The sequence below is a fragment of the Leucopleurus acutus genome (assembly GCF_964270905.1).
Source record: "Leucopleurus acutus genome assembly, chromosome: 10".
In the NCBI taxonomy this organism is placed as follows: Eukaryota; Metazoa; Chordata; class Mammalia; order Artiodactyla; family Delphinidae; genus Leucopleurus; species Leucopleurus acutus.
The window spans coordinates 54,478,211-54,491,845 of record NC_139153.1 but is presented as its reverse complement, the minus strand read 5'-3'; the positions used below and the strand labels follow the sequence as shown (position 1 = coordinate 54,491,845).

The window sequence follows — 13,635 nt, the reverse complement described above, 5'->3', positions numbered from 1 at the left end:
AGCTTGCTAAAGGGAGTGTTGTATAACCCTGGACCTCATTCTGGTTCTTTCCTACAAGCAGAGAACAAGATAAAAAAAGGGCCCCTCAAGCTTAAAGAGGTACCTAATTAGAGACATATATGCCTAACGTTTACTCCCAATTAATGACACGAACGATTCTGGGAAGTGAATTAGGACTATTGCTTTGATTAAAAGGACTACACTACAAAGTGTTTGTCTTTTATACTTATCTCTAATTTAAATAGTTTATAATAGATTATGGCTAATTTTAACTTTTGAGAATAAACATTTAGTCTGCATAAAAGATACTTTTTATAAAGTAACCATCTTATATAGTTTCCCTTTTAAAAAACACTTTTGATATACTTCTGATGACCCTAAACATTTGTGCTACAGATGCCATAGCTGCATTTTCAGAGACCGACTCAGGAACCACTGAAATATTAGATATCCTTTTGCTGGCAACACATAAGAGTGCTTATTCAGTCAATTCAAAGTTGTGCTAAACTACTGGTTCTCAGATTTTAACTTGCCTCAGAATCACGTGGAAGGCTCCTTAAAATTCAGAATACCCAGACCACCCCCAGAGTTTCTGATTCAGTAGGTCTGGTGTGGGGCTGAGAACCTGCATTTCTAACATGTTTCCAGGTGCTGCTGGTGTAGGGATCACACTGTGAGAACCACTGCTTTAACCCACTAATTTCGATGTTCTTTCAAGAGAAATGAAAACTTAGAATCCAGAGCCCACGTAGTACTCACTAAACTCTCTCCCAGGCTCTGCCCCAGGGATCATCCGTGAGAAATTCCTTTATTGCAGCAGTAGCACCCAGGCAGCTAAAGAGTCCTTAACACTACTTGCTTAGCATTTTGGTTTTGCTGGGCAAGGATGTGGCATGTTTCCTATTTCTCACCAGAAGGGCTGCAATCTCCTATGTGCCCCCAGATGCCCTGGATCTGTAACCCTCCAGGGCAGGACCTGTGCCTCTGGGGGATCAAAAACCATAGCTACATGTCCCTACCCAGAAGGTCTATCTCATCCAGGAGGAAGTCCATGTCCTCCCGTCTGACTTGAGGGCTGATCAGCACCTGCCGGAAGAAGTTGACCTTCCCCCGGTGGGGCTGGTAGCCCAGCATGAGGCTCCCCTTCTTCATCATCCGCTCCTTAATGGCCGGGGCCACCTGCATGGGAGAGGAGGGAGGCGGTGAAAGACCAGAACACTGAGGCATCATGATTGCGTTGTACCCAGTCATTGGCTACTCATAGGGCAGCCACTGGTGTGGATGCCATTCTCACACACACAAAGTTGACATTAATAATAATCACCTGCTGAGAACTTATGGCATATGAGTACTGATTCAAGTGCCTTAGATAGATGAATTCACTTAATCTTCACAATAACTCCACAAGGGAGATATTATTAATATACCCTTTCCAGATGAGGAAACTGAGGTGCACAGAGATTAGATAAATAGCCTGAGGTCCTGCATTTGGTAAGTGGGAGAGCTGAGATTTAAAAGCAGGCAGTCTCACCCAAGCCCATGCTCAGAAACTTAAATCACGATGCAGTGATGCCACATTAAAATCAAACCAGGTGTTTGTTCTCAGGGGTCACAGTCTCAAAAGTGTCAAATGTTACGTTCCCAAATTTGTTGGAACTAAAAAATACTCCAGTTCAGGCAATTCGAATAAAGATTAGTCAGAAATGGATAAAAAGCACAAAAAATAACAGCCATGCCTTGACAGTCTACCAAAGAAAACACTAAAACAGGTATTATGTGCAGTTATATTTTGCAGACTATCAGTTTATTAGTTTATTAATAGAACATATTGGTTTATTAACAGGAAATATAACCACTGTGTCACTTATTAAGAGGCGTACAGTTGGTAATAAAATTAGTAAGTCCATATTTTAAGGATTTCTGGTGAACACGGGAAGAATAGGCCCTGAGAGTCCAAGTGCACACATTTTTCTAATTTTCCACTTCCATTTTCATTTTAACTCTTTCACAGTTGCTGAGCATATCCTCAGTGAATATGGGCAAAGAGAACAGAATGAGTGTCTGTCCTCTCCTGTCAGGAAGAGGAGACGTAGCTAGTCCAGAAGGGAGAAACGCATACTTAAATAAAACCAGGCACAACGTGGTATAAGATGCCTTAGATGAGGGGCATAAATCTTGGTTCCCGGGAGCCCTTCTCAGAGTGTGACCACCCCACACCACTCTGGTTTGAAACACATCTATGATTTGTCAGATACTTTCCTAAACACAAGCCCAAGTACTTCACCCAGCTCTCAACAAAATGATCTATTCCAAGCTTATGGGAGGATCAATGCTTCAGACCTCTGGAGATATATGTTGGACTCAACCAGAGCCTTCTTAAGCGATGTCCAAGGGTCATTTTAGCTAAATACTTTTTTCATAATGTGCTCATTTTAGAACTTAAATCTTGTAAAACATGAACTATTACTGTGCTTACAACAGCAAAAACGAAGACTTACTCAGCACAGTCACACTGTCATTCTAGCGAAGGACTGGACGTCTCTCACAGTAAAAGGAACATAGGGCTTCCCTGGTGGCACAGTGGTTGGGAGTCGGCCTGCCGATGCAGGGGACACGGGTTCATGCCCCGGTCCGGGAAGATCCCACATGCCGCGGAGTGGCTGGGCCCATGAGCCATGGCCACTGGGCCTGCGCGTCCGGAGCCTGTGCTCCGCAACGGGAGAGGCTGCAGTGGTGAGAGGCCCACGTACCGCAAAAAAAAAAAAAAAAAAGAAAAAAAAAAAAAGAACATAAAAAGAAAATATAAAAGCTTTAATGAAAAATAAATGTAGAAAAAGAAGATGAAGTCAGAGGTCAAGTTACTGAAAAAATAGAGACCATCAGGTTCTATAAATGTCTGGGAATGTGTCACAAATTTTATTCTGAGCTTTTTAGATTAGGAAAACAGGGTTAAATCAACACCACCTCCATTCTCTTTGCAAAACTTAGTGACAAAATCCAGTGGATACTGAAGCTGGAAGCTGGTAGGTAACTGTGTATGCTTATGCATGTCCATTTGAAACCCTTCAATTTGTATGCTCTTAGCATCAGTTTTCTTCCAAAGCTGTCTATGCAAGTACCATTTCTTATTAGAATTATAAAATCTAGTAAATAATACTAAGCAAAGGAAAAGTTAAAAGGATTGAGTGTTTTCCATAAAAACGAAGTTGAATCCTTTGGAAAGACCAGATAAAGGAGGCGAGGGGCTGCCAGAATTTACTGCCATCAAGTTAGGTGTGATGGGAGAACTGTAAAAGCTTTAAAACAAAGTCTTGAGAGTCCAGACCAAATCTGCCCACAGGTGGCTGCCTAGGTTCTGAGCACGTTTTCCATTGAAAAAAACCTGAGCTGGAAAGGACAGATGATTCCTGAAGAGTATAGTTTATGTAAGAACCATAGACGCCCTCAGAGCATCAGAACTCTGCTCAAGAAAAGCCTCATTTGCTCTTGGAGATCCTCACTCGATGGGAAAAAAAAAAAAACCTTTCCATCAAAAGATGGGAAAATTAAAATGCACATAGATGTGTTTTAAGTTAAAATATTTAAGTTACATATGCATCACATATTTTTCTAGGATTATTTGCTTTAACTTGATCAATCCTCATCCCCTTAGGTAGGTGGGCTTCTAGTGCATATGTGGGTATGAATGCGTGTATATGTGCATGTGTGTATGCATGCATGTGTGGATATGTGCATTTGTGTGTGTATATGTGTTTGTGTGGTGTGTATGTATGTGCATGTGTGGGTGTGCATGTGTGGTGTACGTGTGCATGTGTGTGCACAATCACATGTAATTTAAACTTCTAACCCCCCTTTTGTCATTTACTGCTCTTAAAATCCTCCTAGTCAGAGGGCAATGCAGAACTGTGGGCTGACTTAGGCTCATGACAAAGGTACATTTATTTTTAATTCCAAGAGCGAGTGGGCTCTTGCATGTAACCTGTAGGTGTGAGAGTAGGTATGAGAAGGCATGGCCCACAGTGCCCACGCTAATCAATGCCAGGAAGATCTGGTCCATGTGGGGCAAATGTCTACCCAGGAGAGTCACAGACTATCAATTTTAGAGCTTACAGCTTGTGGTTCTGTAGACTTTTTTTAAAATAAAAATTCCCTTCGTATTTATCTCCATCTTCCTCTAGGTAGTACCCAGGGTTTAATCCGCTCTGGCTTATAGCAAATTTTAAATTTAAAACAGGCATGTTCTTGGCTCAAACCTAATTTGCATTATCTATTCCTATTTATTTTTCCTCTATTTTTCTTTCCCAAATGATAATTTATACCTTACCTTTGGAGAGCAGTAGAATTTTGATTCCAGCTCCTAATGTGGCTCACAGGAGGCGCTTATCAAAATGAATGTCAGGTTTGCATTTCTTGTTAGCAAACCAAAAACATCTCCTAATGTGAGCAAGAAAGATAAAACTAAGAGGCACTCAGATGTGTTAATATAAAGATATTTTTGATCTTTAAATTCTTGCTCTTTGTAAGGCATAAAAATTTGCTTCCATGGGCAGAACACCTGGCATCAGAACCAAACTTCTAAACTAAATTTTGTCACTGACTTTCAAAAATTATAAAGAAATGACTAAATATCTGTGCGATTCAGAGAACCAGCTAAGTAAGGGTTTGGCAGTACAACACACATCTTATTTTCGTACCCATGAATATAAGCTTAATTCCTAGAGGTAATTAATTACTCCTGGCCAAGAGGGGAAAACCTCCTTTGTTTAAATACTTCATGGGGAAAGCAAGCTGTAAGCAACACCAACATCATTCATTAAACCTGCCACAAATTATAATTGTAGTAGTAGCGGTTGTTGTTAATATTTTACCAACTCTTTAACATTTGCAATGTGCTTTTCATGTCTCTGATTCTCATAAACCCAAATTAAAGCTTATTTGAAAAGAATCCACATTTTTGCAATTTAGGGACCAGAATGTTCTCGTGACTAGCCAGCTTGTCACCTTTGCACATTAAAAAAAAAAAAAAACAAAAAAAACCACTACCTATTTATAAAGCTTCAGGCATAATCCAATTCTTGGCAACTAGGATATTCTCTTTTGCTGATCACAGCAGAGAAACAGTCCTAATCCGACAAGATGGAATACTCACAAGGGAAAGAAAATATGCGCAAACTAAATGTAAATATCTGAATATCGCCCCTAAAGGGAGCACGCAAGGAGGAAAGCAATTTAGCAGGAGTGAGATTGCTTTCCAGCTCTCAATTATTTTACTGCTGGTTTTCCCCCCAAATTGTAAATCAAATTCTTTTCTCCTGCCTCAGTGCTCTGGTCCCTGCATCTTAAGTGGAGGAAGATCCTGACATTTCTATTTGGTTGCACAGGAACTTAATCGACACATTTCTGTAGGGTTGCTGTTTCCTCCCTTAAATTATGTTTCAGCAATGATTTAGCCATTTAAACAGAATGTTGTTGCCACACCCCTGCTGCATAAACAGCATTTGGTATTTAAAAGTTGCTTAAACCCAAGGAAAAGAAAAAAACAACTCTCTCATTCTGGCCAAGTACAGTAATTTGGTAACAGATAACTGACCAGATGTCACCAGAGCCTTTTATTAAAATAAAATCGTCATGTCTGTAAAATGACATTTCTTCTTAAAAATGTGTAACTTATTTAATGTTAAACAACACATTTTTTTTCAATATACAAAGTGTTTCTCAAACTCTCTGTAAGGAAGTTTATTTTTTCCAGTCCATTACATACTTTTGTGAAATACAATAAAAGTGAATAACTAAATAAAAATTAATTACTAAATTAAAATGAAATAAAAAAGACATAAAAACAAGGTCCTACTGTATGGCACAGGAACTATATTCAATATCCTGTGATAAACCATAATGGAAAAGAATATATGTGTGTGTGTGTGTGTGTGTGTGTGTGTGTGCGTGCGTGTGTGTGTATAACTGAGTCACTCTGCTGTATAGCAGAAATTTAAAAAACATTGTAAATCAACTATACTTCAATAAAACTAATTTAAAAAAATTTTTAAAAAGAAAGTAAGAAGGTAAAAGGAAGACATAATAAGTACAAGCTAAATTAGTGTAGTTTTTTTTTTTTAATCAACAGTAAACTTACTGTTGTTATAAAAGCTTCTAAACAGTAACTCTGGTTTCCCATGTTTTTCATATGGCAGACACCCAGTTCATGGATCTGCAGGGTGCTGGAGACCACATTTTGAGGATTGCTGCTCTAACTCCCTTGTCTCCTTGGGGGTGTATATAATTTTAGTTATGAATATTGGTGTTATTTTTCATATTTACTTCTGCATACTGGCATAATCTCCATACCATTTTGACTCGTGTTTTTGTTTTTCACTAAACCACTGTGCCATAGTTTACCTAAACATGTCCCACTTGTTAAGTCTTGGAACTGCTTCCAATGGCACTTCAGTGAAACCATGAACCCAATCATGAAAACTCTAAATCACTTCTTCGAAGTCTAGTTCAGAGATAAATGTCTCAAAATCTCCTAGACATTAGGATCTTTATACAACTTTTCCCATCAGATGCTCTAAGGGTGAAATAGCCACATTTTCACCTGCAAAATATGGGGCAGCACAACACCCAGCATGACTGAGAAGATAAGCCTGTAATTAAAGGAAGTGATCCTTTCAAGCAAATATGAGGGGCAAAGACTACATACACTTCTACTGTGATTCTAGATAGCAGAATCATTCAGAGCTTCTAATAAACCCAGCAAGATGTGTGTTTTGCTAAATTCTCCCCTAAATTGATGTTCTTCAAACTCCAGATTTTAGAGCTGTTTTCTCAATTTCAATTTAATTAAATCTTCATTCTGTAATCTCTAAGGAAGCAAAGATTTTGTAAGGAGTAGGAGGCTAAACTCATAATAATTTGCATATCTTGTGGGGAGAGCATGGAGTGGGCAGGCAGACTAATAAACTGAAGAATAAATTAGAGTTTTACTGTAATTAATAAAACTTTTTCTAAGATTATTTTGCCTAAAGGAGAGTTAGTTGTATCAAATGCAGAAAATTATCTACAATATTTTTTCTCTATATAAAAGTCACTTGAAAGAGTTTTTAATTTCCTTATATTTACACTAAACTTCATACATCTTTGGCACCTTCTGTATTTCCCAGAACAGAGTTTATAGCCATACCAAAGCTACTCATTGCAATACATGGTTAAGCAAATACACACTGAGAAAGCAATATAGTGGGGGCTGATTCAGCTGCTATGTTGAATGTTATTTGCTCTAGCTCTAGTTTGGTAAGCTTTTTTTTTTCTGTAAAATGCCAGACAGTAAATATTTTAGGCTTTGTAAGTCATACAAGCTCTGCTGCAAATACTCAACTATGCCACTGTAGCATGAAAGCAGCCCTAGACAATATATAAACAAATAAGCATGGCTATTTAGGGACTTTATTTAGGAACAATGAAATTTAATATTCAATATCATATGGTTTTCACATGTCACAAAATATTAACTGCTTTTCATTATTTTTCAAACTCTTAAAAATATTAAGCCCATTTGTAGCTCCTAGGCTGTACATAAATAGGTGATAAGCTAGATTTGGCTTTAGACATAATGTACTAACTCCCTGGTCAAAATGGAAAAAAATACATTACGATATATAAAATCTACCCCTTAGAAGGAAAAAGTGCATGAATATTAGGTTCACTGGGCTTCTTTCAGAAACTCTGAATTGGGCCAGGAAATGAAAAAGCTCTTCCTGTCTCTTCTTCTCCAGCAGAGCATGAAACCAGAGGCACAGATGGGTGGGCAGGGTTGCCACAGTGTATTTCTTCCAGAACAATTATTCTTGAACCATCACAACAAGTAGCTTGTTTTATATTGTCTTCCCAAATAATCTGGGTTCCAAATAAGCCCCATGTTCCATGTTAACTTGAGGTGGGTTCTTCTGAGTTAGATATTAAAATCTAGCTCATGAAAAGAGTTGGCAGGAAATGTCCACACTTGGTACCTGGCACCCAGCACAAGACTCTTTCTGAGACTTATAACAAGGTATGTAACTCCTTTCCCCATTTAAGTCATTTTTTTTTGTATAGTTTGGGGACATCTCAGATTTGCTGAGCCCAGATAGAGATGCAATGATGATCAAGGTGAGGGCCAGAATTCAGGGCATGAATAGCAGCAACGGCCAGGATTTAAATGGAAGAATTCCAGTCCAAGAGAAGAATTAGCAAGACTAAACCAGTCAGAGAACTTAAGTGGGCTTTCCAGGGGCCTTCCTTCTTCTGAGAAAAGTGCAGACTAGCACAGTGACAATCTAGGAAGCAAACGGGGCTTTCCCAGTGCATATAAGCTGAAGGCCAATCAATCATCAGAGAAAAGCTACCCTGGAGAGATTCCCCAGGCATTCCTGAATGCCCAATTTTGCAGTTATAGAAAATAAGATGTGAGAAAGCCTGTAAATCCTTTATTTGTTCATTACTTTCTCTGGTATTTATCTCCATAACTAAAGCATCATGATGGTCCTTCCATGAGCCAGTGAATGGAAGGTCATCATAACACTGATACTGGATCACAGTCTAAACACAGATTTTCATCTCTTATTTTCCTTTTGGTTTCAATTAAAAAAAGATATACTCTCCAGTGGATAAGTGCATTCCATCAATTTCTGATCATGAAAAGAGCTCAGACATATAAGAACTTCCCAAAACTTAAATGAACATTTTTATCTTGATTTCTTCTAACTGTCCATAAGAACCAGATAACTTGGTTTCTTCTGACTGTACGTAAGAACTGACTTTTCTAAATTTTAAAATTTGTATGGAAACACAAAAGACCCCAAATAGCCAAAGCAATCCTGAGAAAGAAAAACAGAGCTGAGCTGGAGGAATCAGGCTCCCTGACTTCAGACTATACTACAAAGCTACACTAATCAAAACAGCATGATAGTAATGCAAAAACAGAAATATAGCTCAATGGACAGGATAGAAAGACCAGAAATAAACCCACAGACCTATGATCAATTAATTTATGACAAAAAAGGCAAGAATACACAATGGAGAAAAACAGTCTCTTCAATAAGTGGTTCTGGGAAAACTGGACAGCTACATGTAAAATAATGAAATTAGAACATTCTCTAACACAATACACAAAAATAAACTCAAAATGGATCAAAGACCTAAATGTAAGGCTGGACATTATAAAACTCTTAGAGGAAAACATAGGCAGAACACTCTTTGACATAAATCACAACAATATCTTTTTTGATCCACCTCCTAGAGCAATGAAAATAAAAACAAACTAATGGGACCTAATTAAACTTAAAAACTTTTGCACAGCAAAGGAAACCATAAACCATGAGAAGAGGCATCGTACAGAATGGAAGAAAATATTTTCAAATGAAGCAACCTACAAGGGATTAATTTCCAAAATATAAAAACACCTCATGCAGTTCCATGTCAAGAAAACAAACCACCCAATCAAAAAATGGTCAGAAGATCTAAATAGACATTTCTCCAAAGAAGACATACAGATGTCCAAAAAAGCATATGAAAAGATGCTCAACATCAATAATTATCAGAGAAATGCAAATCAAAACTACAATGAGGTATCACCTCACACTAGTCAGAATGGCCATAATCAAAAGTCTACTAACAATAAATGCTGGAGAGGTTGTGGAGAAAAGGGAACCCTCCTACACTGTTGGTGAGAGTGTAAATTGGTACAGCCACTATGGAGAACAGTAATCCCACTCCTGGGCATTTATCTGGAGAAAACTCCAATTCAAAAAGATACATGCATCCTTATGTTCATAACAGCACTACTTACAACAGTCAAAACATGGAAGCAACCTAAATGACCATCAGCAGAGGAATGGATAAAGAAGATGTGGTACATATATACAATGGAATATGACTCAGCCAAAAAAAGAATGAAATAGTGCCACTTGTAGCAACATGGATGGACCTAGATATTATCTTACTAACTGAAGTCAGACAGAGAAAGACAAATATCATATGATATCACTTCCATGCGGAATCTAAAAAAAAAGATACAAATGAACTTATTTACAAAACAGAAACAGACTCACAAATATCAAAAACAAATTTATGGTTACCAAAGGGGAAACAAATTTATGGAGGGGAGGGATAAATTAGGAGCTTGGGATTAACATACACACACTACTATATATAAAATAGATAACCAACTGTAACTATTACTGTAGAACTCTACTCAATATTCTGTAATAACCTATATGGGTAAAGAATCTGAAAAAGAATATATATGTGTGTGTGTGTGTGTATACATATATTTGTATGTATAACTGAATCAATTTTCTGTACACCTGAAAACTAACACAACATTGTAAATCGACTATACTCCAATAAAATTTTTTAAAAAAGATATTTTCATTTTCACAGGTTTAATGTATTTCTGCTGTTTGGATATATGTGAAATTATAAATTAAGGAAAAATGAACACTATTATAACAGTGAAACTTCCCATCAAAGAAAAAAAAAGAATTGGCTTTTCCTTTACACATGCAATTCAGAACATATAGAAATGGGTTTTGAATTCAGCTAAATATATATCCTCCCATTTGTAACCTCTGTGTTACACAGGGAGGTTGTTGCTAAATGAACAGCTATTGATTGAAAGAAAACATTTCCTGATGGTCTAAACATGATATAGTCCAAAGGGGAAAGTGATTTTTTAGTCGTATAAAAAAAGTTCTTTGTGGTGATGGTTAGCTTTACATCCTTAAAATGTAGTAAATGGAATCTCTCACCCGATACTAAAGAAACAGTTGCTACCTCACAATACAGAAACGGTTCCGTTGTATTTCCAAACACTTTAATTTTCCCCAAACATGACATTCTATATAGAATAGGCATTTGCCCTCCTAACAGAGTTTGCTTTTGCCTAAAATTGTTCTGAGCTCACAGCCCTAAACAGCAGAAATTTTGCTTATGGCTGATCACACAGGCAGTTTCCACCCCCACCAAGGAAGAAACCAGTATCTGCCAGAACAACATTAAAGCACTTCCACATTTCTAAGAGCATTTCTGACTCAAAGAAGGAAAACTGTGATACTGTAGTGTGGATACATGACCATTGGACTATAAACTCTGTTCAAAGCTAGGTCTTCACCTTATTTTTCTTTATATCCCTCAGAACCTAATGTAAAGCCTTGCCAGGAGATAATGCTATGCACTTGTCAAAACTCACAGAACTGTGCACCTTGAGAGGTAAACTTTACGTGTGTGTAAATTAAGAAATGAATAAATTAATTAACTTAAAAACAACAGAGATTCTGAGAGGGCCATGTAGATCATGAGAGGGCCATGTGAGATCATGCAAGTATCTTCAGCTCCTAGTGCCCCAGTTTCCTTATCTCTAGGCAAGAGATAATAATAATAATAGTACAGATCTCTTCCTAAGATTGATAAAATATGGAATGTGATATTGTGGGTGAAGTGTGTAATGCTGTGAACAGACAGTCCATGATGGAGATTAATACTCTTACTCAGGAAGAATCTAGAAATACAAATCAAAACTACAATGAGGTACCACCTCACACCAATCAGAATGGCCATCATCAAAAAGTCTACAAATAACAAATGCTGGAGACGGTGTGGAGAAAAGGGAACCCTCCTACACAGTTGGTGGGAATGTAAATTGGTACAGCCATTATGGAGAACAGTATGGAGGTTCCTTAAAAAACGAAAAATAGAGCTACCATTTGATCCAGCAATCCTACTACTGGCCATATATCCAGATAAAACTGTAATTCAAAAAGATACATGCACCCCTATGTTCATAGCAGCACTATTCACAATAGCCAAGACATGGAAGCAACCTAAATGTCCACCGACAGATGAATGGATAAAGAAAATGTGGTACAATGGAATACTACTCACCCACAAAAAAGAACAAAATAATGCCATTTGCAGCAACAATGGATGCAATTAGAGATTATCATAATAAGTGAAGTAAGTCAGACAAAGACAAATATCATATGATATCACTTATATGTAGAATCTAAAATATGACACAAATGAACCTATATATGAAACAGAAACAGAATCACGGACATGGAGAACAGACTGGTCGTTGCCAATGGGGAGAGGGTTGGAGGAGGGATGGAGTGGGAGGTTAGGGTTAGCAGATATAAGCTTTTATGATAAACCATAATGGAAAAGAATATATAAAAAAAATAATGTGTATATATATGTATACATATGTATAACTGAATCACTTTGCTGTACAGCAGAAATTAACACAGCATTGTAAATCAACTATACTTCAATAAAAAATATTAAAACTGAAAAAAAAGAAGAGTCTAGAGAACAAAATCTGGAAAGGAAATGGAGCATGAATTGCAATGTTTCCTTCTAGTTCTACCACTCATTGCATGTCCTTTAGCAAATCACTTGAGTTCTCTGTAGGTCTGAAAATGAGAAGGGTCGTGTTGACCACTCTTAGATGCAAAGGATAAAGGTATTTTGGACATGGTGGCACTTGAAGCTTTTCTTCACGGTGGGCAGTGGAGACTAATGGAAACTGTATGGTCTGAGGTTTTTTGGAGGCTTTGCAGCACATAAGATCAAATATACTGGGGCTTCCCTGGTGGCGCAGTGGTTAAGAATCCACCTGCTAATGCAGGGGACACGGGTTCAATCCCTGGGCCAGAAAGATCCCACATGTCGCAAAGCAACTAAGCCCGTGCACCACAACTACTGAGCCTGAGCTCTACAGCCCGCTAGCCACAACTACTGAAGCCCACGTGCCACAACTACCAAAGCCCATGTGCCTAGAGCCCGTGCTCCGCAACAAGAGAAGCCATGGCAGTGAGAAGCCTGCGCACCGCAATTAAGAGTAGCCCCCACTCGCCACAACTAGAGAAAGCCTGTGCGCAGCAGTGAAGACCCAATGCAGCCAAAAATAAATAAACATATTTTAAAAAAAAGATCATATATACTGTAATAGGGAAAAACAAATCTGACTTTATATTAGATCTGTTCCTTTTGCTTTAACCTTTGTGCTCCATTGCCTGTGCTTAGTAATGCTGGCTCTGCACCTTTTGTAAAAGAATGTTGCATATAGCCTGAAATATACAGGATAGCCCATTCTCAAGTCTCTGACCTTTAAGAGTCCATTCATATAAAGGTAAAAAGTTGCAGAACAGAGAATAACATGTGTTTTGTTGGAGGTTTACAGGAGCATCATGACCTATGTGGACAGCTGCAAGAATGAAGGATTCTGCCACCAAGAAGTTTGCAACTAACCATGCCCCCCCTCCCTCTAGTTTGCCTTTAAAAGTGCTTTGCTGAAACCCTTTGGGGAGTTTGGGGGTTTTTTCGGCACGACCCACCCATAGCCTAGCATGGCCCTGCAATAAACATTTTCTCTGCTCCAAACTCTGACGTTTTGGTTGTTTGGCCTCACTGTGTGTCGGGCATGGGAACTTGCATTCAGTAACAATATCACCGTACTTATTAAATAGAATTCACACATAATTACAGAGGATTTCAGTTGAGTTGTGATTGACTAAGTTAACATAAGGTTCATTATCTGTGATTTTGCAGTTTTCCTTTTGTATTTTGGAGCCATCTTTCAAAGTTAGCAAGTATTTTTAT

General features: G+C 38.0%; 1 protein-coding gene across 1 annotated transcript in view; it reads right to left on the bottom strand.

The window, feature by feature from the left end:
• Nucleotides 1-1,005: 1,005 nt before the first annotated feature.
• GADL1 (glutamate decarboxylase like 1) overlaps nucleotides 1,006-13,635 on the bottom strand; it is a gene marked incomplete at both ends in the record, with an annotated part of 265,368 nt that continues 252,738 nt past the window's right edge. Inside the window, one exon of the mRNA XM_082848395.1 lies at nucleotides 1,006-1,179. Within this exon, the coding sequence (XP_082704521.1) occupies nucleotides 1,006-1,179 (174 nt within the window). The remainder of the gene's footprint in view (nucleotides 1,180-13,635) is intronic.